The 27,267-nt window shown below is 44.6% G+C and overlaps 2 protein-coding genes across 3 annotated transcripts in view; one reads left to right on the top strand and one right to left on the bottom strand.

Moving 5' to 3' along the window:
* HEATR4 (HEAT repeat containing 4) overlaps nt 1-9,718 on the bottom strand; it is a 37,730-nt gene extending 28,012 nt beyond the window's left edge. For both annotated transcript variants that reach the window (XM_013967282.2, XM_018053995.1), the window contains exons 1-5: nt 7,970-9,718; nt 6,831-7,021; nt 5,442-5,582; nt 2,439-2,642; nt 521-664 (exon numbers count right to left, since the gene is read on the bottom strand). In XM_013967282.2, coding sequence (XP_013822736.2) covers nt 521-664; nt 2,439-2,642; nt 5,442-5,582; nt 6,831-7,021; nt 7,970-8,922 — 1,633 coding nt within the window. In that variant the 5' untranslated portion in view covers nt 8,923-9,718. The remainder of the gene's footprint in view (nt 1-520; nt 665-2,438; nt 2,643-5,441; nt 5,583-6,830; nt 7,022-7,969) is intronic.
* On the top strand, nt 16,303-25,367 carry LOC102181962 (acyl-coenzyme A thioesterase 1). Its single transcript, XM_018053994.1, has 3 exons — nt 16,303-17,328; nt 21,255-21,457; nt 24,384-25,367. Exons 1-3 carry the CDS (start codon nt 16,743-16,745, stop codon nt 24,987-24,989), a joined length of 1,395 nt encoding a protein of 464 aa, XP_017909483.1. The 5' UTR covers nt 16,303-16,742; the 3' UTR covers nt 24,990-25,367.

The raw sequence follows: 27,267 nt of genomic DNA, 5'->3' as shown, positions 1-27,267 counted from the left end.
TGTGGGGAGAGGAAGGATTTTTGTCTAGGCTGACTCCCAGAGTCCTGACTCAAACTGGCTGGGTTATGGGGCTGCTGGTTGCTATGTGGGATGTGAGGAGGGGTCTAATGGCAAGAATGATGAGTTTAGTTTGAGACATGGTGAGTTTGAGACTGTCAACATGCTGTGAAAAGAAGGACTAAATTGTAGTCGGGAGAAAAGTGTGCATATACATACATATATACATATACTCTTTGGTTATTATGAATGGGATCTCTCAAGGCAGAACAATGTGAACTTACTTCTGAACTACTAAGCATCCAAGGGTGATGAAATTAGTGCAAAAAGCACTAGATCAGAAGTCAGGAATTTTAAACTCATCTCTGTTGCTGAGAAGTTGTGTATATTCAGGCCAGTCTCTGGGTCTTTGTTTCCATTTTGTGAAATAATCTCAGATAAGCTCCAAGGTCCCCGCCAGTTCAAAACTTCTATGGTTCTATAGATTGCTTATATTCTCAAGCAGGCCCGTTGTGGCTCTTACCGGAGTCCCCTTGACTGATGGCAGCACGGGGCCGTTCTAAAGCAGCTGTGGCACAAGTGACGATGGCTTGGATCCGGACGTCATCATGGATGTCCACCAAGCTCTGCAGCAGGCCCTCGACAGTCTTATGGTGCCACTCGATGACTACACCACAGGAGGAGAATTAGAAGAGGACCACTTAGGGTTAGATATTGTGTTGCAGACAGGTGACAAGAAGGCCCCTTCCCCTAGGACAATCCAAGCAAAACAGCTCAGAAGCATAAAGGGCCCCAGAGATGCCGCCCTGAGCAAGTTATTTCTTTGATGCTCCCTGAACCTTCTTAGGGAAGTGTTAGTCACTCAGTCGTACCCAACTCTTTATGACTCCATGGACTGCAGCCCACAAGGCTCCTCTGTCCATGGGATTTTCCAGGCAAGGATACTGGAGTGGGTTGCTATTTCCTTCTCCAGGGGATCTTCCCAACCCAGGGATTGAACCTGGGTCTCCTGCACTGTAGGCAGATTCTTTACCAACTGAGCTGAATCTTCATAGGTATTAATAATTCTCGAACAAAACTCCTCCCAATCCCATCCTGTACTCTGTCTTTTTTGTTTTTTTAAATAATTTCTTTTTTTGCCTCACTGCATGGCTTATGGAATCTTAATTCCCTGACCAGGGGACTGAACTTGGGTCCACAGCAGTGAAAGCCTGAGTCTGAACCACTACACCGCCAGGGAATTCCCATAAATAACTCTTTATTGTTATCATCTGGAAAATGGAACAATAAGATGGTGATCAAGGGTACTTTGCCCTCTTTATAGGGGCTTCCCAGGTGGTGCTAGTGGTAAAGAATCTGCCTGTCAATGCAGGAGGCACAAGAGACACGCGGGTTTGATCCCTGGGTCAGGAAGGTCCCCTGGAGGCTAGCCTGGCAACCCACTCCAGTACACCTGCATGGAAAATTCCATGGATAGAGGAGCCTGGTGGGCTAGAGTCCATGGGGTCACAAAGAGACATAACCAAACACAGCACCTGAAAGCGAAAGTCACTGAGTCGTGTCCGACCCTTTGTGACGCCATGGACTATACAGTCCATGGAATTCTCCAGGCCAGAATACTGGGCTGGGTAGCCTTTTGCGTCTCCAGAGGACCTCCCCAACCCAGGGATCAAACCCAGGTCTCCTGCATTGTGGGCAGATTCTTTACCAGCTGAGCCACAAGCGTAGCAACACTTTTTATAGGTGTGAGCTTTTGTTTCAGTGCTCCCACCACCTGTAGGTGCTCCCTACTGGTAGTTTTTACTCAGAATCTCTTTTTCAACCCTTTTTGTTTATCTGAATCAGTTTATGTGATGGATCACCTCTTTTTTTCTGTACTAACTAGTTTTTCACGTTCTGAAAGCCAGCAGCCCTTGAGTCCTCAAATCTTGCAGTTTTCAACAGTCCTTGCTGGGCCCTTTGCCCCAGGCACACTACTCTGGAATCTGTTACGGCAAAGTAAATATGTGCTAATTCCAAATTTACAAATGAATTTTGGAGAGCCAATTGCAGGATTTTTTGATCACTGCATTTCCATTGCTTAGGCAGCATATTCACCCTTTCTTTCATGCATCGTGTATTGAGTGTGACGTTTCAGGGGTCAGTAAGATAGGGCCTCTGCCTGTGAAGAGTTCGCTGGGTAGTGAGTTTCCACAAATTACTGATGTAGAACCTGCCCATGTGGAAAGCATCCAGATAAATGCAACTGCCATTGTATGAAAAGCTCTTACCTAGTCTAGCCTTGATGAGGCAACCAGATTTTTTTTCTTCATAAGAGAGGGATGGATTTTCAAAGATTGGGAAATACTTGGCCAAGGTGAGAACTTCTTCCTTCACAAATCACTGCTACATCAGAACGATCCCCGCCACCACCCCCGCCCCTGCACCCCTCCTTTACTCACTTAGAGCCCAGGCCATCTTCCATTCCTGCAGCATCCTTCGCAGGACCACCAGTTCCCAAGACACATTCTCCTTCAGTGACTCTGCTTGCTTCTTCAGTTTCCTGGTCTTCACAGACACGTCCTTCTCACCCACCTTCAGCAGCAGATCCTTGACCGGTGTGGGCAAAGCTGTCCAGCGCATGGCTCCTTTCACAGGCTTGCAGGCTGGGCAGGGCGACAGTATGAGGTATTATGCCCATTGCCCTGGGCCTGAGTTCCCAGCCAGCATCACATGCCTATTCCCAGCTAGCACCAATGCAAAACAAAACCGTCAAGAGCCAGCTTTCCTGTGATTATGTAGAAAACTGGGTACAAGTCCCATTGGGAGCCATGACAGGTGGTGACTACAGACATGATAAAGCCATGATGATGGGCAGAGAAATGTAGGGAAGAAAAGATGAGGTACATACAAACCTTTATATATGTTTAAGGAATCTTTAGGAACATAAATATATTTATATGTAATAAGATTTGCTCATAAAATTCCACATTTGATATATTACCATTAAAAGTAGGATATAATTGGCCATTAATTCCTAATTTATTGTTTCCTTTTTAGTGTTCTTAATTTGGGAGAAGGAGTGGGATTATAAGCTACTAAGGGTTTACAAGCAAACACCCTCTTCCAACAACACAAGAGATGACTGTGCACATGAACATCACCAGATGGTCAATACCAAAGTCAGACTGATTACATTCTTTATAGCCAAAGATGGAGAAGCTCTATACAGTCAGTAAAAACAAGACCGGGAGCTGACTGTGGCGCAGATCATGAACTCTTTATTGCAAAATTCAAGAACTGAAGAAAGTAGGGAGACCACTAGACCATTCAGGTATGACCTAATCAAATCCCTTATGATTATACAGTGGAACTGACAAATAGATTCAAGGGATTAGATCTGATAGAGTGCGTGAGGAACTATGGACGGAGGTTTGTAACACTGTACAAGAGGCAGTGATCAAGACCATACCCAAGAAAAAGAAATGCAAAAAAAATGGTTGTCTGGGGAGGCCTTACAAATAGCTGAGAAAAGAAGAGAAGCTAAAGGCAAAGGAGAAAAGGAAAGGTATACCCATTTGAATGGAGAGTTCCAAAGAATAGCAAGGAGAGCTAAGAAAGCCTTCCTCAGTGATCAGTGAAAAGAAATAGAGGAAAACAATAGAATAGGGAAGACTAGAGAGCTCTTCAAGAAAATGAGAGATACCAAGGGGACATTTCATGCAAAGATGGGCTCAATAAAGGTATGGACCCAACAGAAGCAGAAGATATTAAGAAGAGGTAGCAAGAATACATGGAAGAACTGTACAAAAAAGATCTTCACGACCCAGATAATCACGATGGTGTGATCCCTCACTTAGAGCCAGACATCCTGGAATGAGAAGTCAAGTGGGCCTTAGGAAGCATCACTATGAACAAAGCTAGTGGAGGTGACGGAATTCCAGTTGAGCTATTTCAAATTCTAAAAGATGATGCTGTTAAGGTGCTCCACTCAATATGCCAGCAAATTTGGAAAACTCAGCAGTGGCCACAGGACTGGAAAAGGCATTTTCACTCCAATCCCAAAGAAAGGCAATGTCAAAGAATGTTCAAACTACCGCACAATTGCACTCATCTCACACGCTAGCAAAGTAATGCTCAAAATTCTCCAAGCCAGGCTTCAACGGTACATGAACCAAGATGTTCCAGATGTTCAAGCTGGTTTTAGAAAAGGCAAAGGAACCAGAGATCAAATTGCCAACATCCGCTGGATCATCAAAAAAGCAAGAGAGTTCCAGAAAAACATCTACTTCTGCTTTATTGACTATGCTAAAGCCTTTGACTGTGTGGATCACAACAAACTGTGGAAAATTCTTCAAGAAATGGGAATACCAGACCACATGACCTGCCTCCTGAGAAATCTGTATGCAGGTCAGGAAGCAACAGTTAGAACTGCACATGGAACAACAGACTGGTTCCAAATTGAGCAAAGAGTACATCAAGGCTGTATACTGTCACCCTGCTTATTTGACTTCTATGCAGCGTACGTCATGTGAAATGCCAGGCTGGATGAAGCACAAGCTGGAACTGAGATTGCCGGGAAAAATACCAATAGCCTCGGGTATGCTGATGACACCACCCTTGTGGCAGAAAGCAAATAAGATCTAAAGAATCTCTTGATGAAAGTGAAAGAGGAGAGTAAAAAAGTTGGCTTAAAACTCAACATTCAGAAAACTAAGATCATGGCATCATGGCAAATAGATGGGGAAACAATAGAAAGTGTGAGAGACTATTTTCTTAGGCTTCAAAATCACTGCAGATGGTGACTGCAGCCATTAAATTAAAAGATGCTTACTCTTTGGAAGAAAAGCTATGACCAACCTAGATAGCATATTAAAAAGCAGAGACATTACTTTGCTGACCAAGGTCCATCTAGTCAAAGCTATGGTTTTTCCAGTAGTCATGTATGGATGTGAGAGTTGGACTGTAAAGAAAGCTGAGCACTGAAGAATTGACGCTTTTGAACTGAGATATAGTCTCTTGGAGGATGGGCACTTTTTGTTTCAGAAGCTGATTTCTTGATTAACTCCTTTCCCTCTTCCTTACCTAACATACAGAATGAAGGAACACCGGTTGACCCTAGGGCCTGAAGCAGGTATGGGCCTGAGAATGGAGTGGGAGGGTAGAGTGCTACATCAGAAGTTTAATGTACTTCCTTTGGAACTGTTAAGCCAGATCTGTCTTGTTAGTAATTACTGGCCCTAAACTGCTTGGTTATACTTAAGTTCTGTCTAATTTCAGCTGTATGGGCCACAGAGGCTTTTCCTTGTTACAGTTAATATCTTATAATTTTATGAGATGATTCTTCGTTAGTTGGGAGGGACTCCCCTAGATGTGATGGTGTCCCCACCTGCAGAAAAGGGACCTTAAAGAAATAGGCCCACTTCCATCTTTACTCCCATTATCAGTATCAGCTTCCTCCTTACTTGATTCAGGAACTGGCTGAGAAGTCCACCTTTCTGGGGTTTCAGGGAAGACCTTAGATAACTGCTTGATGTACCGATTGAGATTTTCCAGGAGAATTTGGTCTCTCTTTGCACCAATCTGGTGAACGATCTGGACTTCATCTGTGAACAGACAAAGAAATAATGAGTCCTCATATATATAGAACCCCTTCCTCCTCTCTTCCTGGGTTTTTGGTTACCAGGATCAGATCAAATTTCCTTTTATTTCCCCAGAAAAATCCATTTAAAAAACCAAATCAAATATAGAATGATCTCATTTCATATGAAGTTTTAAAATGCTAAATGAAAATTATTGCATATTGATATGTACATGGATGGCAAACTATAAATAAAGCAAGGTAGTGGGTATGCCTGGTTAATGGGGACGATGGAGAAAGGATTCAGCAAGAAGCACACAGGAGACCCAGTTTCCTTTTGCCCTACTCTAGCCTCTGGTATTCATGGCTACTGTGCTCTGGGGACATCCCCTGAAGGTGACTACTGCTTGGAAGTATGAGCTGGTGGCCTCAAAATGGCTCAGAAACCAAGTCAGAACCTAACTTACAGGTATTGTTCCCTATGAAAAGCTAGATACTAATGAAGAGTTCCCTAATTCATCTCTCAGCAGTCATAAATACCTTTGTCCAAATAATTTTGTTAAACACTTTAAGAAAACTTTCAGTTGAAAGCAGTTTAGGAACAAGATAGGGGTAGGGAAGAAGAAACAACTTGGAGCATGTGGGCCTAGACTGTGTATCCCAGAAGCCCAGGCATCTAAAAGCTAGTGGGACTGATGGGAAAGCTGGTGGACACTGGTGGGCACTATATAGTTCCCATCTCTTTGAAGAGCATTTTAGTTGATATTGTTTTACAAATAAGGTACATGAGGCTTATAGGGATTATATAATTTGCTGAAGGTTATGAGGAGGGGGCTAAGCCAGGATTTGAACTCAGATCTCCAAAGTCTAGGATTTTTCTTAAACACAACACCTCGGTCGGGGAATAATCTCAGTGAGAGAAGGGATAAGGGTGCAGAGAAGAGGTAGGTTGTTCCCAAAGCCACATCTTGCTTGCTCTGCCATCCTACCCTCCACTACCTCCTCAGTAAGCATGAGGGGAAGAAGCAGCAGCATAAGAGGCGGGGAAGAAGAAGTCCCGTCCCCACTGGATACCTACTCCCTATCCCCACCGTCCATCCCCCTACCCCGTGCCCAAAACCTTCCCATGTTAGTTAACCAGGAGATATTCCCATGAACACCTGGTTCCTCCAGGGCCTCTCACCCACATCCATGACTCCTCCAGCTCCCTGCTACCTTCCACCTCCCTGCTCCATGTCCCCTCAGCCCCAACTACAGGACCCAGCTTCATTACCGAAATAAATCTCCTGTTCAAAGGTGTTGTCTGTGGAGTAAGCAAACTTTCCAGCTCGGGGATTCACCTGTCGAACGTGGCTCTGGCTTGGGGACTTGTAGACGCTCCCCTTTTCATCTATTTCCTCAGCTGTCTTATTCGTGCCAGGCATGGTTTCAGCTGTCTGCCCTTGCGGCAAGTAATTTGGCAGTCTTGGAAGGATTGAGAGGGGGAGAAAGGGGGGACAGGTAGCTTTAAAATCGGTGCCCTTAGAGGGTGTCTGGACTTGGGGAAGGGAGCCCACCTCCTCCATGACGTCACTTTCTCTCACGTGTGGTTGTTCAGAGGACAGACTGTAAGCTTTTTAAAGGATAGGTCCACAGCTGTCTCATTTACGTTGTATTCCCAGCACTTAGCAGAGTGCCTGGAAAGTAGTGGGAGTGCAATGTATATTTGTGCAATAAATGAAGGAATAAATATTGCCACTTATTTTTAGCTCACTTCTAGGAATCAGGGCTGTTACAGCTCCAGTCTTCCTTCTAGTTATAAATGAAAAAGAAGCCACATGAGAAATGCATAGCAATCCTCCTCTTCTCTCAGCTTGTTTAGTTCTCCATCCTGCTGCCAGTCAGTTTTTAAGTGAGTGACACACTGGCTCCTTATTCAGAGTAAGGTGGGACCAGACCTCAGAACCATGAGGTCTCTGCCTTCCTCACTCTCACCACGGACACATTTCTAGGAGCCCCTGGTTAGTACCTGGAACAGCAGAATGGCTCTGCTGGGAAAGGCTAAGAACTCCTTCCTTTAAAGGCAGTGGTACTCAACTGGGAGCAGTTTTGTCCTTCAGAGGGACATGTGTCAACATCTGGGGACATCTTTGGTCGTCACAGTTGGAGAGTGCTACTGGCTTCCAGCAGGATGCTGCCAAACATCCTATAGCGCACAGGGCCGGCCACCCCCAACACAGAATTATCCAACCCGGGATGCCAAGAGGGCTGAGGTTGAGAAACCTTACTTTGTGGAAGTCTTAGTAGGTTGGTAGTGGAAAACACACGAGGTTAATGGGAGAGTTCTGCAATGAGGGATGCGAGCCCACCTGGGAGTTCCTGACGGGGAACGAGGGATTCTCAAAGGCATGCCCGAGGCCCTGGCTAGCCTACCGATAATAGACAGGAACCAGCAGCTCTGGCTTCTTTTCCTCCTGGGTGGGCAGGATGACACTTCGACCCTCAAATTCTGCCGTCTCTTCTTCCTCCAGCTGTTTCAAGAGGTCCAGGTCACTGGAGGAAGTGAGCTCATCACGGATGTGGCTCCAGTCGTACTGCTGGCGCAAGAAGCTCTGCCACTTACTGGCGGACACCCCTGGCCTTGGAGGACGCTTGCTCTGGATCCATCGGGCAGTGCGCTTGTTCAGCTTTTCCAGCACCACGGCCTCCCAGGCTCTGGCCTCCTTCTCAGGAGGTGGAAGCCAGGTTTCCCTCTCCTCCAGGTTCACTTCTGGAGCAAGTGACAGGTCCAGCATGTCCAGCTCCCCACTTGGATGAAGACTGAGGGGGCTAGATGCCTCCTGGCCTGCACTAGCTGGCTTTGACTTCTTCAGTTTTGTAAGATTGGCATAGCTTTCCGTGTTCTCAGCCGGGGAGGTGACCTTTGTTGGGGGACCTGGAGAATCTGAGACCTTGAGGTAGACGGGCTTCTTCTCAGGCCGGGCCTTCCTGACCTGGCGAGGCTGAATGATGCCACTGGCGTCGTAGAGATGGTCAAAGCTGTACTGGCTGTAAGGGACGCTGGGCAGCCCTCGCTGCCACACCACCTCCTGAGAAAACGTCAGGTTTGCACCGGCGTTGTTCAGGTATTTGTTCTTGAGGTATGCACAGTGCTGTGGGCTGAAGTGGAAGACTGGAGGCACACCGGAAACGGAGGTGCATTCCTTTTTGTTTCTTGGTTTTACACTGGAGAAAATCATGCCCCATCCCAGCCGTGGGAGGAGTGACTGACGGAAACGGTGTGGAAGAATGGTCTTTCCCTTTTCTGTTCTAGTCATTGTTTCCCAGCAAATGCCTCCTTCCAGGCTGCCGCGTCCAGAGGAGGGCCTGGGGGCGCGGCCAGGCATCTGTTAAGGGGATGGGAAGAACTGATGAGAGCTCTAGGTCAGTAGAAGTTGGTGGCCCATAGCAGTCAGTAAGAAAAGACTTGGAGAAGAGATGAGGGAGCAGGGAGAAGCCATGTGAGTTAGAAAGACGAAGAGTTGCTGCAACATTCAAAATATTCCTTGTGTCAGACCTTTGCTTCTGGTTCTCACATTTGTCCCAAAACTCAGCCCCTCATCTCCTGAGAGATTACCGCCTTTTAACAGTATCCCATGCTTCCAGTTTTCCCCCAAATGTGGCTTTCTCCCTGTTCAAAAAACTTACAGCGCAAAGTTCAGACAACACAGCCTGGCATTCAGGGTTCTCCTCGAGAACCTGTTGATGATCTTGTCTTAACATAACCTCTTCTCCTGACTCTTCTAGCTCTTCTCTGGGTGTCCTTCCCATCACAAGTAGAGCTTCCTTCTGTGTCCTGTACATGAAATTCTGCCCATTCTTCCAGGACAGCTCAGTTCCTGCCTACTCTGGAATTCTTTGTTGACCTATCCAGGCCTCCATGTCACACATAAATTTACAAGCCTCTCTTAGTTCATTTCAGTTATTTTAACTTTTACCCTGTGACACCTTGCGCCATTAAGTATTTGACTCCTTAACAGCACCATAAGGACAGTATCTCCAGTCTGCTCTTTCAGTATCACCAGCACTTTTCCATATTGCTACACTGTCTACACTGTTAAAATGTTTTACAGCTGCAGAATGTTTTATCAAGGAGATAAATCACCTTAGCTCTTGACTATTGGGCAAGCTGTTTCTGGGTTTTAGCTAGCATGGAAAATTCTATAGACAAATGCCTGGAGTTCATGCCTTTTTTTTTTGTTTTTAAAGAAATGTTCCTTCTGAAGCACTTCCTTAGCCTAATAATGATAATTAATAGTTATAGAGTACTTTGCTAAGAGCTTTACACCAGGTTGATATTATGGTCTTTATTGCTTGTGGGAAGAAGCTGAGGCTCAGAGGGGTTGGTAAATTACTTCAGATCACACTGGCCATAAATAGAAGAGTCAGGCTTCACAGTTACCTATCAGATCCAACCTCAGAGCACTTAACTCTGTGCCACACTGGCTTAGGCCCATGCTCCACTCCACTCCCCACCATGGCACGGTGTTGGCCTTGCCATTTTCAGGGGCAGGTAGGGCCTCCCCACCCAACATGTACTCATGAAAGTGAGATCATTTTCCTGTCATGCTGAGTGCCAACTCCTGCCTTTCCTGCCCTGTGCACAGGGTACCCTTTAGCCTAGATCTGACTCCTCTCTCTTTCCTTCACAACACCCAGAACAGTACCTGCTGTTTTTAGGGCTTGATTTATCCCACTGTCTTCTGTGTATTAAATCTGACCTTTTGGTGAGTTTCTTTTTGTGAAGGGCCAGCTTTGACATAGTTGTCACTAGGCCAGAATTAATAACCTAATTAATAACCTAATTAATAAACTAAGTCACACATGATTAATGTGATCTCCCTCCATGAGTGTTTGAACATAAGATTAAATTTAGTTGTTTCATCTCTTCACAATCACAAAGGCCACATGGCCACAGGGCACTGAGTATTTTTTAAAGTGAGATTTAAAAAAAATTAGGTCAAGGGTAAAGCGTGTTCACAAGGTGATATTTTTCTTTGAACAGTGTCTGTTCTGCCTGGTGGGAAATGAACTGCTTAGATGAAAACAGTATTAGTGCACTCCTGCCTTTTGTACTGCCTAATATAACATCTCATCATTCTTAACCTATCAATGTGTTAGTATCTTGTTTCTAAGTCAGGGGGCATTTTGAGCCCAAACACTTGCAAAACTGGATGAGGACTGGTTTCACCCCAAGGTTCACCAATACGGAATGATTTGGGGTGTCCCCAGATATAAGCCCTTTAGCCTGTGACATATACAATCTTTGGTCACAATGTTATCCCAGAAAGAACATGATATTATCATTATCAGTTATTATAAATTCTCAAGGAATAGTTATCATCATCTAAGATGATGGCTTGTTGAAAAAGAAGGAAACACAGGTGGACATGTCTTTGTAAAGGAATTGGAACAGGACAAAATGTTCTAAGATTTGGTCAAAAGAGGTTTGTCAGGCAGATTCTGCAACTCCCAGCCATGTTACTCTTGGCAAATGATTCAATAACCCTGGTTTGCCTTGTTGTTCAGTCGCTCAGTCATGTCCGACTTTTGGGATCCCATGGACTGCAGCACGCCAGGCCTCTCTGTCCTTTACCATCTCCCAGAGCTTGCTCAAACTCATGTCCATTGAGTCAGCGATGCCATCCAACTATCTCGTCCTCTAAGGTTTGCCTTAGTTTACCAATCTGAAAATAGAGTCTGACACCTGTTCTAATTTAGTGTTGATATGAAGGTAAAACTAGGGGAACGTGTATGAAAGTTCTTTGCAAGCTGCAAAGTATTATGTAACTGAGAGAAACTGTTATTATTGATTTAGAACATAGAGTACTATCCTTTAGAAGGCAAGTCTCTGGGACCCCACAGTTAGATGCACTGGGCACTAAAGGAAAAGTTTAGGAATACTAGGGCCCTAGGTAGTTAAGAGAGAGGGAAAAAAAGACCTACAAATGGAGTTGGAAGCTCCATTTATCCAAACTTAAATGTTACCTAGACCAACATGGAGGCAGGGTCCCCTCCCAACAAATAGCCCTTAAGAAGCAAAAGCAGAATGGCAGGTCCCCAGGTGCTTTTGTGCATGGACAACATAAAAAATTAAATAAATGGCATCATACAATTACTCAAATCTGGCATGACTGCAGACCGAGGCCCTGTAATCTGGTAAACAGCAACCACCAGCATCATCTCTTGCACTTCTAGGAAACTGACTGGATAGGCAGGAGTGGGGCTAGAAGGTTTATGCCTCCAGTTAAAACCCAATAGAAGAATCCAGACTCAAAATGGGTGCTGAGAAGTTCCAAATTTAGTTCCACTCTTCTTTTCATCTTTCCAGACCTGTGTCCTCACCCCCTGGTCTATTGTCTTTATTCTGCAGAAATAGTTGAAACAGGCTAATTAATGCATGCTAAAAGGAATAATTGAGCTTCCCTGTTGGCTCATTGCTAAAGCCGGAGATACAGGTTCAATGCCGGGTCTGGAAGATCCCCTGGAGAAGGAAATGGCAACCAACTCCAGTATTCTTCCCTGGAGAATTCCATGGACAAGCAGAGCTGGGCAGACCACAGTCCATGGGGTCGCAAAGGGTTGGATACGACTGAGCAGATAAACAGCAACAAAAGGAATATTATCTTGTTTTTTTTCCTGCTGTTACTAAAGCAGTAGAAACTGCCACAGAAGGAAAAGCTATAAGCCATAGCACCATATCTTCTGAGAGTTTTAAAAAAGTAGTACACTCTCATTTCCACCTCCAGATTCTGAAGTTCTGAGGTAGGGCCCAAGAGGGGACACTCAGCTTCTGGGACAGTGCTTGTAGATATGGCTAAAAGACTTATCAAGATCACCGGAGGAGTTTATTAAAATGCAGACTCCTGTGTCCCACACTCTAGAATATTGATTCAGGAGGCTGCAAGTGAAGCCTAGAAATCGGCATTTTAGCAAAATCTCAGAGGTTTTTATATACATTAAATTTAGAGAAACTATAGCTCCAGGAGGTATCCATGGGATTTATGAAAGAAGCTTAGTTAGTGAGAAGAGTGGGATCAGGGAACACTTAACCAGGCTTATTTCAAATATCCTCTCTCTGCTGCCTCTTTCTTAACAGAAAGTTCCCTACATTTTCTCCCCTTTAATTTCTTTTTCTTTCTTTCTTTCTTTTTTTTTTTTTTGGCTGTGCTGCGTGGCTTGCAGGATCTTAGTTTCACAACCAGGGACTGAACCCCAGCCATGGCAGTGAAAGTGCCAAGTCCTAACCACTAAACCAAGAGGGTTGTCTCATCAGATTATTGTGGAAACTCTGGCATAGAGACGATCTGTTGCAACTATTTTATTAATAGATGCCAAAACTGAGGTCCAGAGAGAAGACATGTAACTAAGATCACAGTACCAGTTAGTACCTAGCCAAACTGACACTTTGACACTTAATCCAAAATCTTTTCAACTACTCCTGACTGCTTCTCATCATTCATCTGATGCTAATAAGCTCCTTTCACGTACTGACGAAGCAGCAGCAGTATTTTGAAATTACCTTCAAAGTGGCTTCCCACACACAACCTTCAACGGGAAACAAGGTTTTGCCATCTTAAACCTTCCTTAGTTTTAGATTCCAAAGCTGCTTATATTGGTTACTAGGCAACCACCTCTTTAGGATTCCACAAGTCTACTCACAGAACCTACAGGTTCAATCAGGAGTATCTTCCGCTATTTATTAAATTTCTTTCTTTGTAAATTGAGCTTTGGGAAATTATACTGTACTTACTGATTGGTGGCAAAATGGATTTCTCGGTCCTCCTTTGAAAAATAATGTCTAGGTCTATGCAGCTCAATATTTTCCCCTCCACCTCAGTTCAAAAGTCCTACTGAGAAAGAGACAAAGCAGGGGAACACATGAACACCCAGCTCTGGCATGCTTCAGACCAGCAGCCTGATGAAACAAATGGTAAAGCAGAATGAGTGTCTTTGGGGCCTTTCCCATTCTCTTTCTATTCTGCTCCTATTTAATCTCCTTCCTTCACATAGTTCAGTTCCATCTCCTCTGCTTCCCCAATTCTGGCTGGGTTATCCGCCAATAATAGTTTTTACAAGGAGATTCTTCAAGTCCTATATTTTTAATAATAAAATTCCAGGCCTACAGAATACTGGTCTTCAGGATTCCCCTTGTGAAAAGAATTTGTCCTTACAGTAAAGAAAATTTCTGGCCATCAAGTTCTGCCCAGTTGACCTGGGGCAGTGCTAGTCAAGTGATCACCATCTCTTGTTGACCAACCTGAGCACTGACTTTAGTGCCACAACTCAGTTTGTGCTCAGACACTGGGACCCTCACAAAGGAGTGAATGGATGTGTTCCCTGAGATGAAACAACTGAAAGAATTTTTAAAATTAAGTATTAAAACCTTGGTCAAGTTTTCTCAAAAAATTAAAATGACCACATGATCCAACAATTCCACCTTTGAGTATATACCCAAAGAATTGAAAGCAGAGGCTCATACAGACATTTGCACACCCATGTTCATAGTATATTCACAACAGCCGAAAGGTGGAAGCAACCCAAATGTCCATCAGTGGATGGATGGATAACCAAAATGTGGTATATATATATAACAGAATATTATTCAGCCTTCAAAAGGAATAAAATACAGAAATATGCTACATATATGGACGAACCTGGAAGACATCATGTAAAGTGAAATAAGCCAGACACAAAAGGACAAATACTTTATGATTCCACTTATCTAAGAGGTGCTTCAGTTCAGTTCAGTCGCTCAGTCGTGTCCGACTCTTTGCGACCCCATGAATCGCAGCATGCCAGGCCTCCTTGTCCATCACCAACTCCCAGAGTTCACTCAGACTCACGTCCATTGAGTCAGTGATGCCATCCAGCCATCTCATCCTCTGTCGTCCCCTTCTCCTCCTGCCCACAATCCCTCCCAACATCAGTCTTTTCCAATGAGTCAACTCTTCGCATGAGGTGGCCAAAGTACTGGAGCTTCAGCTTCAGCATCATTCCTTCCAAAGAAATCCCAGGGCTGATCTCCTTTAGAATGGACTGGTTGGATCTCCTTTAGTCAAATAATAGCTACAGAAAGTGGAATAGTGATTTCCAGGGGCTGTGGTGGAAAAGGAGGAATGATGAGTTAATAGGTATAGAATTTCAGTTTAGGTGATAAAAAAGAGGTAGTGTTAAAGGCTGCGCAACAATGTGAACATACTCAGGTAACTGCATTTTAAAATGGTAAATTTTATCTTTGTGTATTACCACAGTGGAAAAAAAAAACCTGTTTAATTATAAAAGCCATGTGTGTGAAATTCTGCACAAAGAAGAAAATTAAAACTACCCATATGGGACTTCTCTGGTGGTCCAGTGGTAAGACTCTCCTCTCCCAATGCAGGGTGCCTGCGTTCAATCCCTTGTCAGGAAACTAGATCCCACGTGCTGCAACTAAAACCCAACTCAGCCAAATAAATAAGTATTAAAAACTATCCATAATACCCCAAAGCCTAAGACAATAGTTTAGGGTAGTTTTCTACTAGTCTTTATTTTTAAAAATGTTTTAATATATATAATGTCTACAAAGTGTTCTCTACCTGCTTTCAATGTCATGAAAATTTTCTCCTCATATTCTGCTATATTATTTTTAATGGCTACATCTCTTCTGTTATATGAATGCATCACAATTAAACCGACTAAACCAAATTTATATTGTTATTTTCTTTTTCCTCTATTAAAACAAGGATATGGCAAGTATTGTTATAGCCAAATATTTACACATTTATAAATGTGTGAAATGTCCAGAGGTGGAATTGTGAATCAAAGGAATGTATCCTTTAAATATTTTTAATTAGGTTGCTCTGAAAAGATCATATCAGTATATGCATCCACCTACAGTATATGAGCCTGTTTCTCACATCGTCTCAACTAGAACATCATCATGTGAGAAGCAAAGAATGATGGTTCAGATGGAATTGGATTGCAAAGGTATAAATCTCAGAATTTCCACTTTCTAGCTCTGTGACCTTTAGCAAATCAGTTCACCTCTCTGGGGACTTAATTTGCTCATAAATTTCTTGTTTCTGAGATTCTTATGCACAAAATATACTGCAAAGTATCCTACAGAACTGTTACAAAATTAGAGCAAAAGGCAGTTGTGAATATTTGAAACTAGGCAAAAAGTCTCGTCTGGGAAGTTCATGGAGGTGGCTTTTATTAGGAACAGAGGCAAACACAGGTTTTGTGGCCTTGAAGCTTATACAATTTCCAAGTTTCTCTAATAGAAAGCATGAACATTCATGAATGTAAAATCAAGTATGAGACCTTAGAAGGGGCCTGCAGTTAAATTTCCTAAAAAATTCACCACTGAGTGGAATCAACAGCTTAAGAAAAAGTGGGAAAAGGTGAGAAGTCCAGGGTGAAGGGAGATAACGCTTGCCTAAAAGGAGCAACATGAGACTCCAGAAAACAAAATAATAACTATCACCTCATTGGGCTATTTTTACACTCATATCTCATTTGAAAAGACACTGATGCTGGGAAAGATTGAGGGCAGGAGGAGAAGGGGACAACAGAGGATGAGATGGTTGGATGGCATCACCGACTCAATGGACACGAGTTTGAGTAAACTCTGGGAGTTGGTGATGGACAGGGAGGCCTGGCCTGCTGCAGTCCATGGGGTAGCAAAGAGTAGGACATGACTGATTGACTGAACTGAACTGAAGGAATGAAAGTAAGATCACACAGCTAGTAAGATGCCAGGCCCGTTAGTTGTGGAATGGTGTGGAAAAATAAGTATATACACAAATAATATACAAGCAAAACTCCACAGTGCACATTCTAAAAGAAAAGACCTAAGATATGTTGTTGTTCAGTCGCTCAGTCATGTCTGGCTCAGTTAAATGCCACTTGCCTGCAAGGGCAACACTCGTACAGCCCACGCAGCCCAAGCCAAAGAGCTCCTGAGACGCAGAATTACAGTTCCTACAGCTCGCAGCATAAAGCTCCTGTGAGTCTGTTTTCGCTCTTGCTTTCAAATGCAGGCCACTGATTGGCACGACTCCCAGGCCCTCCAAACGACACAGCAGCTGCTCCGCCGCATTGGGCGCTTAGCCTACCAATAAGAGGGTTTCTAACTTTCTTCACAGCCATCTTCAGTTGATCCCAGATTTAAAGAAGGCGCAAAATGGTAGCCTCCTCTCAGGCTCTCCTGAGGCACTTTGGATTCTGCCGATGGGGCCCGACGCCCTGGGTGCAGTTGGCAGGACCTCTAAAGCTGAGGACTGGTAACCCAGTCTCTTGGACCACTGTCCGGTTGGTGACAACCGTGAGCCTGGAGCCGGCCGGCCGCTGCCGCTGGGACGAGCCCGTGCGCATCGCCGTGCGCGGCCTGGCTCCGGGGCAGCCGGTCACGCTGCGCGCGTCCCTGCGCGACGAGAAGGGCGCGCTCTTCAGGGCCCACGCGCGCTACTGCGCCGACGCCGCCGGCCTGCTGGACTTGGAGCGCGCGCCCGCGCTGGGCGGCAGCTTCGCGGGGCTCGAGCCCATGGGGCTCTTCTGGGCTATGGAGCCCGAGAAGCCTTTGTTGCGCCTGGTGAAGCGGGACGTGCAGACGCCCTTCGCCGTGGAGCTGGAGGTGCTCGACGGTCACGAACCCGAGGCCCAGCGGCTCCTGGGCCGGGCGGTGCACGAGCGCGACTTCCTGGCGCCCGGGGTGCGGCGCGAGCCGGTGCGCGCGGGCCGGGTGCGCGGCACGCTCTTCCTGCCGCCAGGTGAGCCGCCAGCTTCCTTGTTTATCTATGTAAGTTGCTGCTGCTGCTGCCGAGTCGCTTCAGTCGTGTCCGACTCTGTGACCCCATAGACGGCAGCCCACCAGGCTCCGCCGTCCCTGGGATTCTCCAGGCAAGAACACCGGAGTGGGTTGCCATTTCCTTCTCCAAGGCGTGAAAGTGAAGTCGCTCAGTCGTGTCCTACCCTCTGCGACCCCATGGACTGCAGCCTACCAGGCTCTTCCTTCCGTGGGATTTTCCAGGCAGGAGTACTGGAGTGGGGTTCTATGTAAGAGAGGAAGGTAATAAGTAGGTAGCTCATAACATTCGGAAGGTCCGCGGGGCCTGAAACAGGAATGGACCCGAGACGGGACTGGACCGTTAAGCTGGCTGGGAAGGTGATTCGCTCCAAAACAGAGGTCAGGGCAATGACATCTCAGAGAAAGGGAAGACAGTTTTAATAGGAGAAAACAACAACAACTATATGTAGTGTCCAGTTTTTAACATTTTCTAAAATTTCTCAGTTTTGGAACTTTGCTTCTAACTTCCATGGTATATTAAGATTTAAGAAAATTAGCGTGAAGGATGCAAAGAACCAACTCATTGGAAAAGACCAGCTGGGAAGGACTGAAGGCAAAAGAAGGAGGCAGCAGAGGATGGGATGGTTAGATAGCGTCACCCACTCAATGGATGTGAAGCTGAGCACACTCCGGGAGATGGTGGGTTTCCCAGGTGGCGCTAGTGGTAAAGAACCTGCCTGCCAATGCCGGAGACTGAAAGATGCGGGTTTGATTCATGGGTTGGGAAGATCCCCTGGAGGAGGGCATGGCAATTCACTCCAGTCTTCTTGCCTGGAGAATCCCCATGGACAGAGGAGCCTGGCAGGCTACAGTCCATGGGGTCACAAAGAGCCAGACACGGCTTAACAACCAAACAACAAAAACAGCGTGGAGGGTCTCTTGCTATCCACCAGAGAGCTTCTGAACTATCAGTTAATTTTACCATTTCATAAAAAGCAGCCAGCCAATAAAAAGTAAAAAAAAAAAAAAAACAACTTATCCTCATTAGGAATGAAGGAAATGCAAAATAAGACTACACAGTACATTAAACATTCTCAAAATTTAGAAGTTTAACATTACCGTGTTTGACCAGTATGTGGAAGAAAAGGAACTCGCATACACTGCTAAAAAAGAAACATAGCTATTCATCTACTCTTTCTTAAATCTTAATATACTGTGTGCCGGCGACGGAATGAATCACCAACACTGCAAAGTGGTTTAAATCTTTATATTTTAACACTTGCTTCTTACAGCTACTTTATTTTATATCCCTTGCACAACAACCTACAGGGCAAGCTGCCAAGCGCTATGATTCAGAGACTATACAGTGCGCAGGCGCAGGGCGAGATTACCTTTACCTTGACTTATTTACTGCAGCTAAGACTTTGTTTTGGGGAACTTCCTTATCAACTTAGAATCCGTTTTGTCCCAAGGTCTGTTCCTTTTGAGGAATCAGAGAAACATCCTTGTGTGCAAGCAATGTTCTTTTCCCATGGGAACAAACAGGATTCTTAGCTGAACATCTCGTTTGCAAGAATGTTCAGCCCTGGTTGAGAGTCTCGTTTGCAAGCACTTCTCAACCTTATTTATACCTTGTTCCCTACACTGTGGAAGTTAGAAGCAAAGTTGTAAAACTGAAAAACTTTAGGAAGAAAAGTTTAAGGCTCCAGAATCTGCCCGCCAATGCAGGAGACATGGGTTTGACCGCTAGTTTGGGAAGATCCCACATGCTGCAGAGCAACTGCGCCTGTGCACCACAACTATTGAGCCTGTGCTGCAGAGACTGGGAACTACAACTGCTGAGCCCTGACGCCACCCCTGCTGAAGCCCCCACACCGCAGAGTCATGCTCAGCAACAAGAGAAGGCACTGAAATGAGAAGCCCTCGCACCACAGCCAGAGAGTAGCCCTGGCTTGCCGCAACTAGAGAAAAGTTGGAGCAGAAACAAAGACCCAGCTTAGTCAATAAATAAATAAAACTATAAAAAAATATAAAGTGCTTACAAACAGTGAAAAGGTGAAATAACTAGAATCATACACAGTAGGTAGCTGTTGGGGCCTAGCATAACACATTTGAGGTTCATTCTTCTTGTTCCATATGTTGGTAGCGCCTTCTTCTTGTGCTTAGAAGTTTCCCATTAAATGGATGTGCCAGTTTGTTATTTCATTTGCCTTTTGGAGGATATTTGAATTCCAAGACTTTGGAGTCACTGCAAACACGCATCTAAGTTTTTGTGTGACCACACATTTTCATTTTTCATGGGCAAATACCTGGGAGTGAGATTGCTGGGTTATAACCTAAGTTATGTTTGACTTTATAAAGTATGTTTAACTTTATAAGAAATTGCTCAGTTTTTTCCCAAAGTGACTGTATCAGTGTGCATCCCCACTGTTGCCCTTAAAAATAAAAGCTAGTTACTTGGCTAGTAAAAAATGGGTTAATTTGGAAATAACAGAGAATTACAATTTGAGACAAGCAAGACATGACAAAAACCACAGGCAAACCTAACAAGCCAAGAAGAGGAAACTTATTTAATAGAGAAAAAGGAGGAAGGTGGGAGGAGTTGTTCTGAACAAAAGTCCATTGGCGAAACGTGACAGTTTAGGGTGATGGTGGTTTCTTACTGGCTGAGTTCTTGGGGTAGTCAGTTTCTTGGAGGGGATGCAATGTACATCTTTTTTTGTTGGGACCTGTGACTGATGATTCTTTCCTGTTAATGATTCTTCTGTTGTGATTTGTAATTGACAGTCCTTCCTAAAATTGATGTGGAGTGGTGCTGCTGAGAGCTCCCCTTCGGTCCTCCAGATCCATTGTGAGGTTCCCCTTTACTAATTTTCACACTGCCAGCAATGTGTAAAGCCTCCAGTTGTTCCACATCCTCACTAGCATTTGGCATTGTCAGTTTGGGAGGGGGTGCAGGAGAGGGCAGTGATTTTGCTGCTTCCATTGTCTGTAGCTGTTTTTAAAAAATATTTATTTTTTTCACTATATTGGCTCTCAGTTGCAGCACATGGGATCTTCACTGCATCATTCGGGATCTTTCCTTGCGGTGCATGGACTCTCTAGTTGTGGCTCTTGAGCTCAATACTTGCAGCACATGGGCTCAGTAGTTGTGGTGCAGGGGATTACTTGCTCCTCAACATGTGTGATCATAGTTCCCCGACCCATGATGGAACCCTGTCCCCTGCATGCAAGGCAGATTCTTCGCCACTGGACCACCAGGGAAGTCCCATCTGTAACTTATTTTTAAAATTCTTTTTGTTTTTGTTTTATTGGTTTTACTGGGTCTTCACTGCTGCTTTGTTGCTTTCTCTAGTTGCGTTGACCGGGGACTACACTCTGTTGTGGTGCTCGGACTTCTCCTTGTGGAGACTTCTCTTGTGGAACACGATCTCTAGGGTGCTTGGGCTTCAGTAGCTGTAGCACTCAGGCTTAGTAGTTGCAGTGGCATGCAGGCTTTAGGGCATGAAGACTTCAGTAGTTGCAGCACTCGGCCCCTAGGGGGCAGGCTTAGTAGCTGTGGCACAGGGGCTTAGCTCATCTGCAGCCTGTGAGATCTTCCCGGACCAGGGATGGAACCAGCATTGGCATTGGCAGGCGGATTCTTATCCACTATACCACCGGGGAAGTCCTGTAACTGATTTTTACTCACAAAAATAGTATATGGTCTTTGAAAAACTCTGTGCGGCTTTGAGGCACTGGGTGTAGAGGGGAATGTGGGTTTAGCCTGTGCCACAGTCTGGACCTTTGAAGACCTGAGTTGTTTAGCAACAGAAAACTCTGACATCTCCAAATAGGCAAAAATGGCTTTTGCCACCATTGAAAAGAGTTTCAAGTATCGTTTAGTTTTGTGTTTTGTTTCTTTTCAAGAACCTGGGCCCTTTCCTGGGATTGTGGACATTTTGGGAGCTGGAGGTGGCCTTCTGGAATATCGAGCTAGTCTGCTGGCTGGGAAGGGTTTTGCTGTGATGGCGCTGGCTTATTATAACTATGAAGACCTCCCCAAGGGCCTGGAGAACCTCCACCTGGAGTACTTTGAAGAAGCTGTGAACTACCTGCTTAATCACCCTCAGGTTGGAACTTCTCTAGTTTCATGTTCTACATATCAGTTCTCCTTCTCTGAAAGGCTCCTGGTTTTCACAGAATTTGACCAAATTCTTGACTACCTTTCATAGTCACTTTTCCCAGAGAGTTTCCATGCAATTAGGTATTACTGCTAGATTTCCTGCTGGTAAAGTTGTCCTGGTTGAAATTATGGAATTTTATATTCCAGTATTTTGTAGTAATTCATTACAAGCCCAAACACATTGAGAACCCTGGGTTTGACCCAGGAAGTTGAGGAAAAGGGGAAGGAAATCACTGTCTCCAGTTTAAATGTTTGTGTTTAACAAACCTCTCCTTAATGTGCCCATCTGAGAGCAGAGTATTCAGTTTTAAGGAGGTACCTGGTGGCAAAGAACCTGGCTAGTAGGAAATAAAGGTTTAGGATATCAGAGGAATAGAACATGAACATTGCTTATTTTATAATTCAATGTGTTCAAGGTGAATAGAGCCACTGGAGCTCTTAGAAAAGGTGGCAGGGTGTAGTGGAACCAGCACAATATGTTTGATAGAGAAAAGTTAAATCTGAGATTTCATTTTGCCACTTAACTAGCTTTATGACCTTGGGGCCTGTTTCTTACTCTCAAAAACTGGGATGACAGTCATATCCCATTTCCAGTGTCTTTATGAGAAATGAATGGTTGAAATCAGTTAAGGGTGCTCTTGTAGAAACCATGACAAAAAAAAAAAAAAAAAAAAGACTGCTGTTCGAAGGCTAATCAAAAGGCCATTTATAACAGAAGTGTTTGGTGATTGACAAGAGCAGTGCTTATGGAACAGGGCAAATTACTCTGGAGGGGACTGAGTAGTGAATGAAGAAATAAAATAACTACAAAGACTCCCACAAGTTTTGCTGTGAAGGGAGTAGAAACTAGGTCAGAGTGGATTTGAGGTCAAGGGACTGTTAAAATGCAAGAGGTACTAGAGCTTACTCCTTGGAAGAAAAGCTATGAACAACCTAGATGGTATATTCAAAAGCAGAGACATTACTTTGCTGACTAAGGTCCATCTAGTCAAGGCTATGGATTTTCCTGTGGTCATGTATGGATGTGAGAGTTGGACTGTGAAGAAAACTGAGCGCTGAAGAATTGATGGTTTTGACCTGTGGTGTTGGAGAAGACTCTTGAGAGTCCCTTGGACTGCAAGGAGATCCAACCAGTCCATCCTAAAGGAGATCAGTCCTGGGATTTCTTTGGAAGGAATGATGCTGAAGCTGAAACTCCAGTACTTTGGCCACCTCATGCGAAGAGTTGACTCATTGAAAAAGACTCTGATGCTGGGAGGGATTGGGGGCAGGAGGAGAAGGGGACGACAGAGGATGAGATGGCTGGATGGCATCTCTGACTCAATGGACGTGAGTCTAAGTTAACTCTGAGAGTTGGTGATGGAGAGAGAGCCCTGGCGTGCTGTGATTCATGGGGTCTTAAAGAGTTGGATATGACTGAGCGACTAAATTGAACTGAACTAGAGCTAAAATTTACCTAGAGTTAAAATATAAGAGGTACACCGATGGGGATGAGCCAGTAGAGAAGAAAGTTACAAAGGAAAGAGAGAGGAAGTCATTGCAGGAGCAAAGTCACTGAGGATGAGAATGGATGAGATTCCAAGGACAAGCAGAGGGATGGCCTTGGAGAAGAACAGAGCTACTTAGGAAACAGGAGGGAAGCAGGGAGCTTGCTTCATGTGGAACTAAGCACACTTGGAAGGGGAAATGAAGACAAGTTCCTACCTGATAGCTTCTATTTTCTCCATAAAGTAGGATGGGATGAAAGTGATGGGGAATAAGGGTTAAAGTGGCTTACAAAGGTAGGAGACAAGATGAAACAGTCTTTAAGAGAAGTGGAAAGCAAATATCAGTGATGTGTTTCAGGACTAAGGGGCAGCATGGATGTTTATTTGAAATTTGTGATCATGACATAAACCTAAGTTGTGTCAACACAAGCGGTGATTTTTTTCTGTAGCAGTGTTCATTTGCACAAATGCAGGCCCTGAGGATGTGAATTATAAGTGCATTTAACTGAGGTTAGAACTTTTTCAAGCAAGTATGACCAATTAAAATAGTTAACAGTGTTTGCAGGAGGGTAAAAATAATGATGAAGCTTGAAATCTAAGCTGGATGAGGTGGGAAGTGAGAACAGGAGAGAAGTACTGATGGTGAAGAAATGGTGGTCAGAGTCTCAAAGAGATAGCAGTGGGCACTACTAGAATGGCTAAACTGGAGGTAAATAGGAGGGTGATTAGAGAGTAGAATGCTCAAAGCTGAGATCTTGGAGATGATGTACTTACTGATGACTCAGTTTAGGTTATGACAATGGGAGTGTGTCTCTTCAGTGGGAGAGAGAAAAAGATCACTGGAGGTTTGGAGGTCAAGGGACTATGAGGCCAAAGTATTCAGTTGTCATCCACTTGGTTGTTAAAGACACAAGGATTGGTGATGGAGAAATTGTGGAAGGCAAGTACAGAGGAAGGATAGGCCAGTATCCTAAGGCTGCTTCTACTGCTAAGTCACTTCAGTCGTGTCCGACTCTGTCCGACCCCATAGACGGCAGCCCATCAGGCTCCCCTGTCCCTGGGATTCTCCAGGCAAGAACAATGGAGTGGGTTGCCATTTCCTTCTCCAATGCATGAAAGTGAAAAGTGAAAGTGAAGTCGCTCAGTCGTGTCCGACTCTTCGCCACCCCATGGACTGCAGCCTACCAGGCTCCTCTGTCCATGGGATTTTCCAGGCAAGAGTACTGGAGTGGGGTGCCATTGCCTTCTCCATCCGAAGGCTGAAGACCTTGATAACTGGGAGAGCCCAGATTCAGGCTCAGTTCCCCGACTCTCAAGTCCAGGCACTACTGGCCACACTACACTGTTCATGGACTCATTCTCCTTTTCCCTTTGACCTTTTCTCAGGTGAAGGGTCCAGGAGTTGGGCTGCTTGGGATTTCAAAAGGAGGCGAGCTCTGCCTCTCCATGGCTTCCTTCCTGAAGGGCATCTCTGCGGCCGTCATAATCAATGGCTCTGTGGCCCGTGTCGGTGGAAACTTACACTACAAAGGTGAGATTCTGCCGCCTGTGGGTTTCAACCAAAATCGAATCAAGATGACCAAAGATGGCTTTGTAGACGTTGTGGAAGTCCTGAACAGCCCTTTGGAAGGACCTGACCGGAAGAGCTTCATTCCTGTGGAAAGGGCTGAGTGCCCCTTCCTGTTTCTCGTGGGTCAGGATGACCACAACTGGAAGAGTGAATTCTATGCTAACGAGGCCTCTAAGCGCTTGCAGGCCCATGGGAAGGCAAAACCCGAGGTCATCTGTTACCCAGGGACGGGGCACTACATTGAGCCTCCTTACTTCCCCCTGTGCCCGGCTTCCCTGCACACCTTGGTGGGCGCTCCTGTCATCTGGGGAGGGGAGCCCAGGGCTCATGCCAGGGCCCAGGTAGATGCTTGGCAGCAGCTCCAGACTTTCTTCCATAAACACCTGGGTGGGGAAAAGGGGACAATTCCAGCAAAGCGGTGATCTTTTATGCTAATCTTCCTGGGAACAGCTGCCACAGTTAGTATACGTGTGTAGTTTTTCTTTTCTATAATTACATTTTCCCCCTTCAATATTAAAGTGAACTCATCGAGAAATTCTCAAGATTTTTATATATTCCATATTTTTTCAGTTGTTTGGGAAGAGAATGATTCTACAGACACCACAGCAGGTGGAGAAAGCATACCCTTTAATACCTAACAACACATAACTGACAAGGCTTTAGTTCTGAAAGGAAGAATAATACCTGGTGTACAATTGCTGCTCGGAAGTTTCTTGAATCAGTTATACTTGAATTTGTATAATTTATTAATAAGTGATTTTGCTATATATGTATACAAATCATATAAAATATCAAAACTATATCAGACTGAGTGTCTCATTTAAGAATGAAAGTGAACATTTTAGCTGTAAATTACTAGCTAGATTACTACTTAGTAGTAGTTTTTCTTCTGTCCCACTGTGAGGCAGGTGTGACCTCCATTTTACAGATGAAGAAACCAAGACTCAGAAAAATTTTTGCATGGTACCTGTAGAGCTGGGGCTCAGTCTCCCCACATCCAGTTTCTTCTCTCTTTGTTAAGCTCATCCATGCTCTCTGCAGGGTGACAGCCGCAGCCACAGGGAAAGGAAGTGGCTCTTCTTTCTTCTACCTAAGTTTTCAGTGGATTTCCTGGACTTGCAGTGTGAGGGTAGGGGTGGTTTCAGGGCACTAATGTTAAAAGTATAGTTCTGGAACCATGTTTAAATCCTGGCCATTACCTAGTAGTATGGTTTTGCAGGAGCTGACAGGCACCTCAAAATGCCTACATGCCTTCCCTTCATTATTAACAATGTGTGTGTGATCTGCCCTCCTCCCTTCCTCTTTCCATATTTCTCTGTCCACCACTTTCTGTAAATAGCATGTTCCATGGCAATTGAAGAAATCTCCAGTTAACCAGGCTGGAGAATCCAGCTTCTCTAGAAATTCTGGGGCTGACATGAGTGATAAAAAGCTAAAGCATCAGAGACTTGGCAGCAAATGAATGACCAAGTCAAATCTGTAGACCATGTATTTCAAATGACACAAAGATGGCTTCCTTTTCAAATTATTTTGCAATGGAGGAGGTAAGAAAAGGGGGAATAGAGATGCCACAGGCATGCCTTATGCAGGGGACCAGTGAAACTACCTACTATTGAGTAGAAAATTAGAAAAGAATTCAGAGATATGGCTTTTGATATGTGTCTTAACTGATAGGATTTCTTTAGTTTTTCTGAATCTAAAGTAATAAAAATTCATAGGAAACTTGGAAAATAGAGACAGTTATACAGTAGAAAAGGAGTTACGTATAATCCATTTACTAGCAGATAACTTCTCCTTTTGGGGGGAAGGCCATGGCACCCCACTCCAGTACTCTTGCCTGGAAAATCCCATGGGCAGAGGAGCCTGGTTGCTGCAGTATATGGGGTTGCTGAGAGTCAGACATGACTGAGTGACTTCACTTTCACTTTCCACTTTCATGCATTAGAGAAGGAAATGGCAACCCACTCCAGTGTTCTTGCCTGGAGAATCCCAGGGACGGGGGAGCCTGGTGGGCTGCCGTCTATGGGATCACACAGAGTCAGACACGATTGAAGCGACTTAGCAGCAGCAGCAGCAGCAGTACACTTTGGAAAACTCAGCACTGGCCACAGGACTTGAAAAGGTCGGTTTTCATTCCAATCCCAAAGAAAGGTAATGCCAAAGAATGCTCAAACTACCACACAATTGCACTCATCTCACATGCTGTCAAAGTAATGCTCAAAATTCTCCAAGCTAGGCTTCAATAGTACATGAACCAAGAAATTCCAGATGTTCAAGCTGGATTTAGAAAAGGCAGAGAAACCAGAGATCAAATTGCCAACATCCACTGGATCATAGATAAAGCAAGTAGAATGCCAGAAAAAACATATACTTCTGCTTCATTGACTATGCTAAAGCCCTTGACTGTGTGGATCACAACAAACTCGAAAATTCTTAAAGAGATAGGAATACCAGACCACCTTATCTGCCTCCTGAGAAACCTGTATGCAGGTCAGGAAGCAATAGTTAGAACCAGACATGGAACAACAGACTGGTTCCAAATGGGGAAACGAGTACATCAAGGCTGTATACTGTTACCCTGCTTATTTAGCTTCTATGCAGAGTACATCATGTGAAACGCTGGGCTGGATGAAGCACAAGCTGGAATCAAGATTGCCAGGAGAAATATCAATAACCTCGGATATGCAGATGACACCACCA

The sequence above is a fragment of the Capra hircus genome, chromosome 10 (genome assembly GCF_001704415.2).
Source record: "Capra hircus breed San Clemente chromosome 10, ASM170441v1, whole genome shotgun sequence".
NCBI classification, from domain to species: Eukaryota; Metazoa; Chordata; class Mammalia; order Artiodactyla; family Bovidae; genus Capra; species Capra hircus.
The sequence above is the reverse complement of the archived record's forward strand: the minus strand, read 5'-3'. Positions and strand labels throughout refer to the sequence as shown.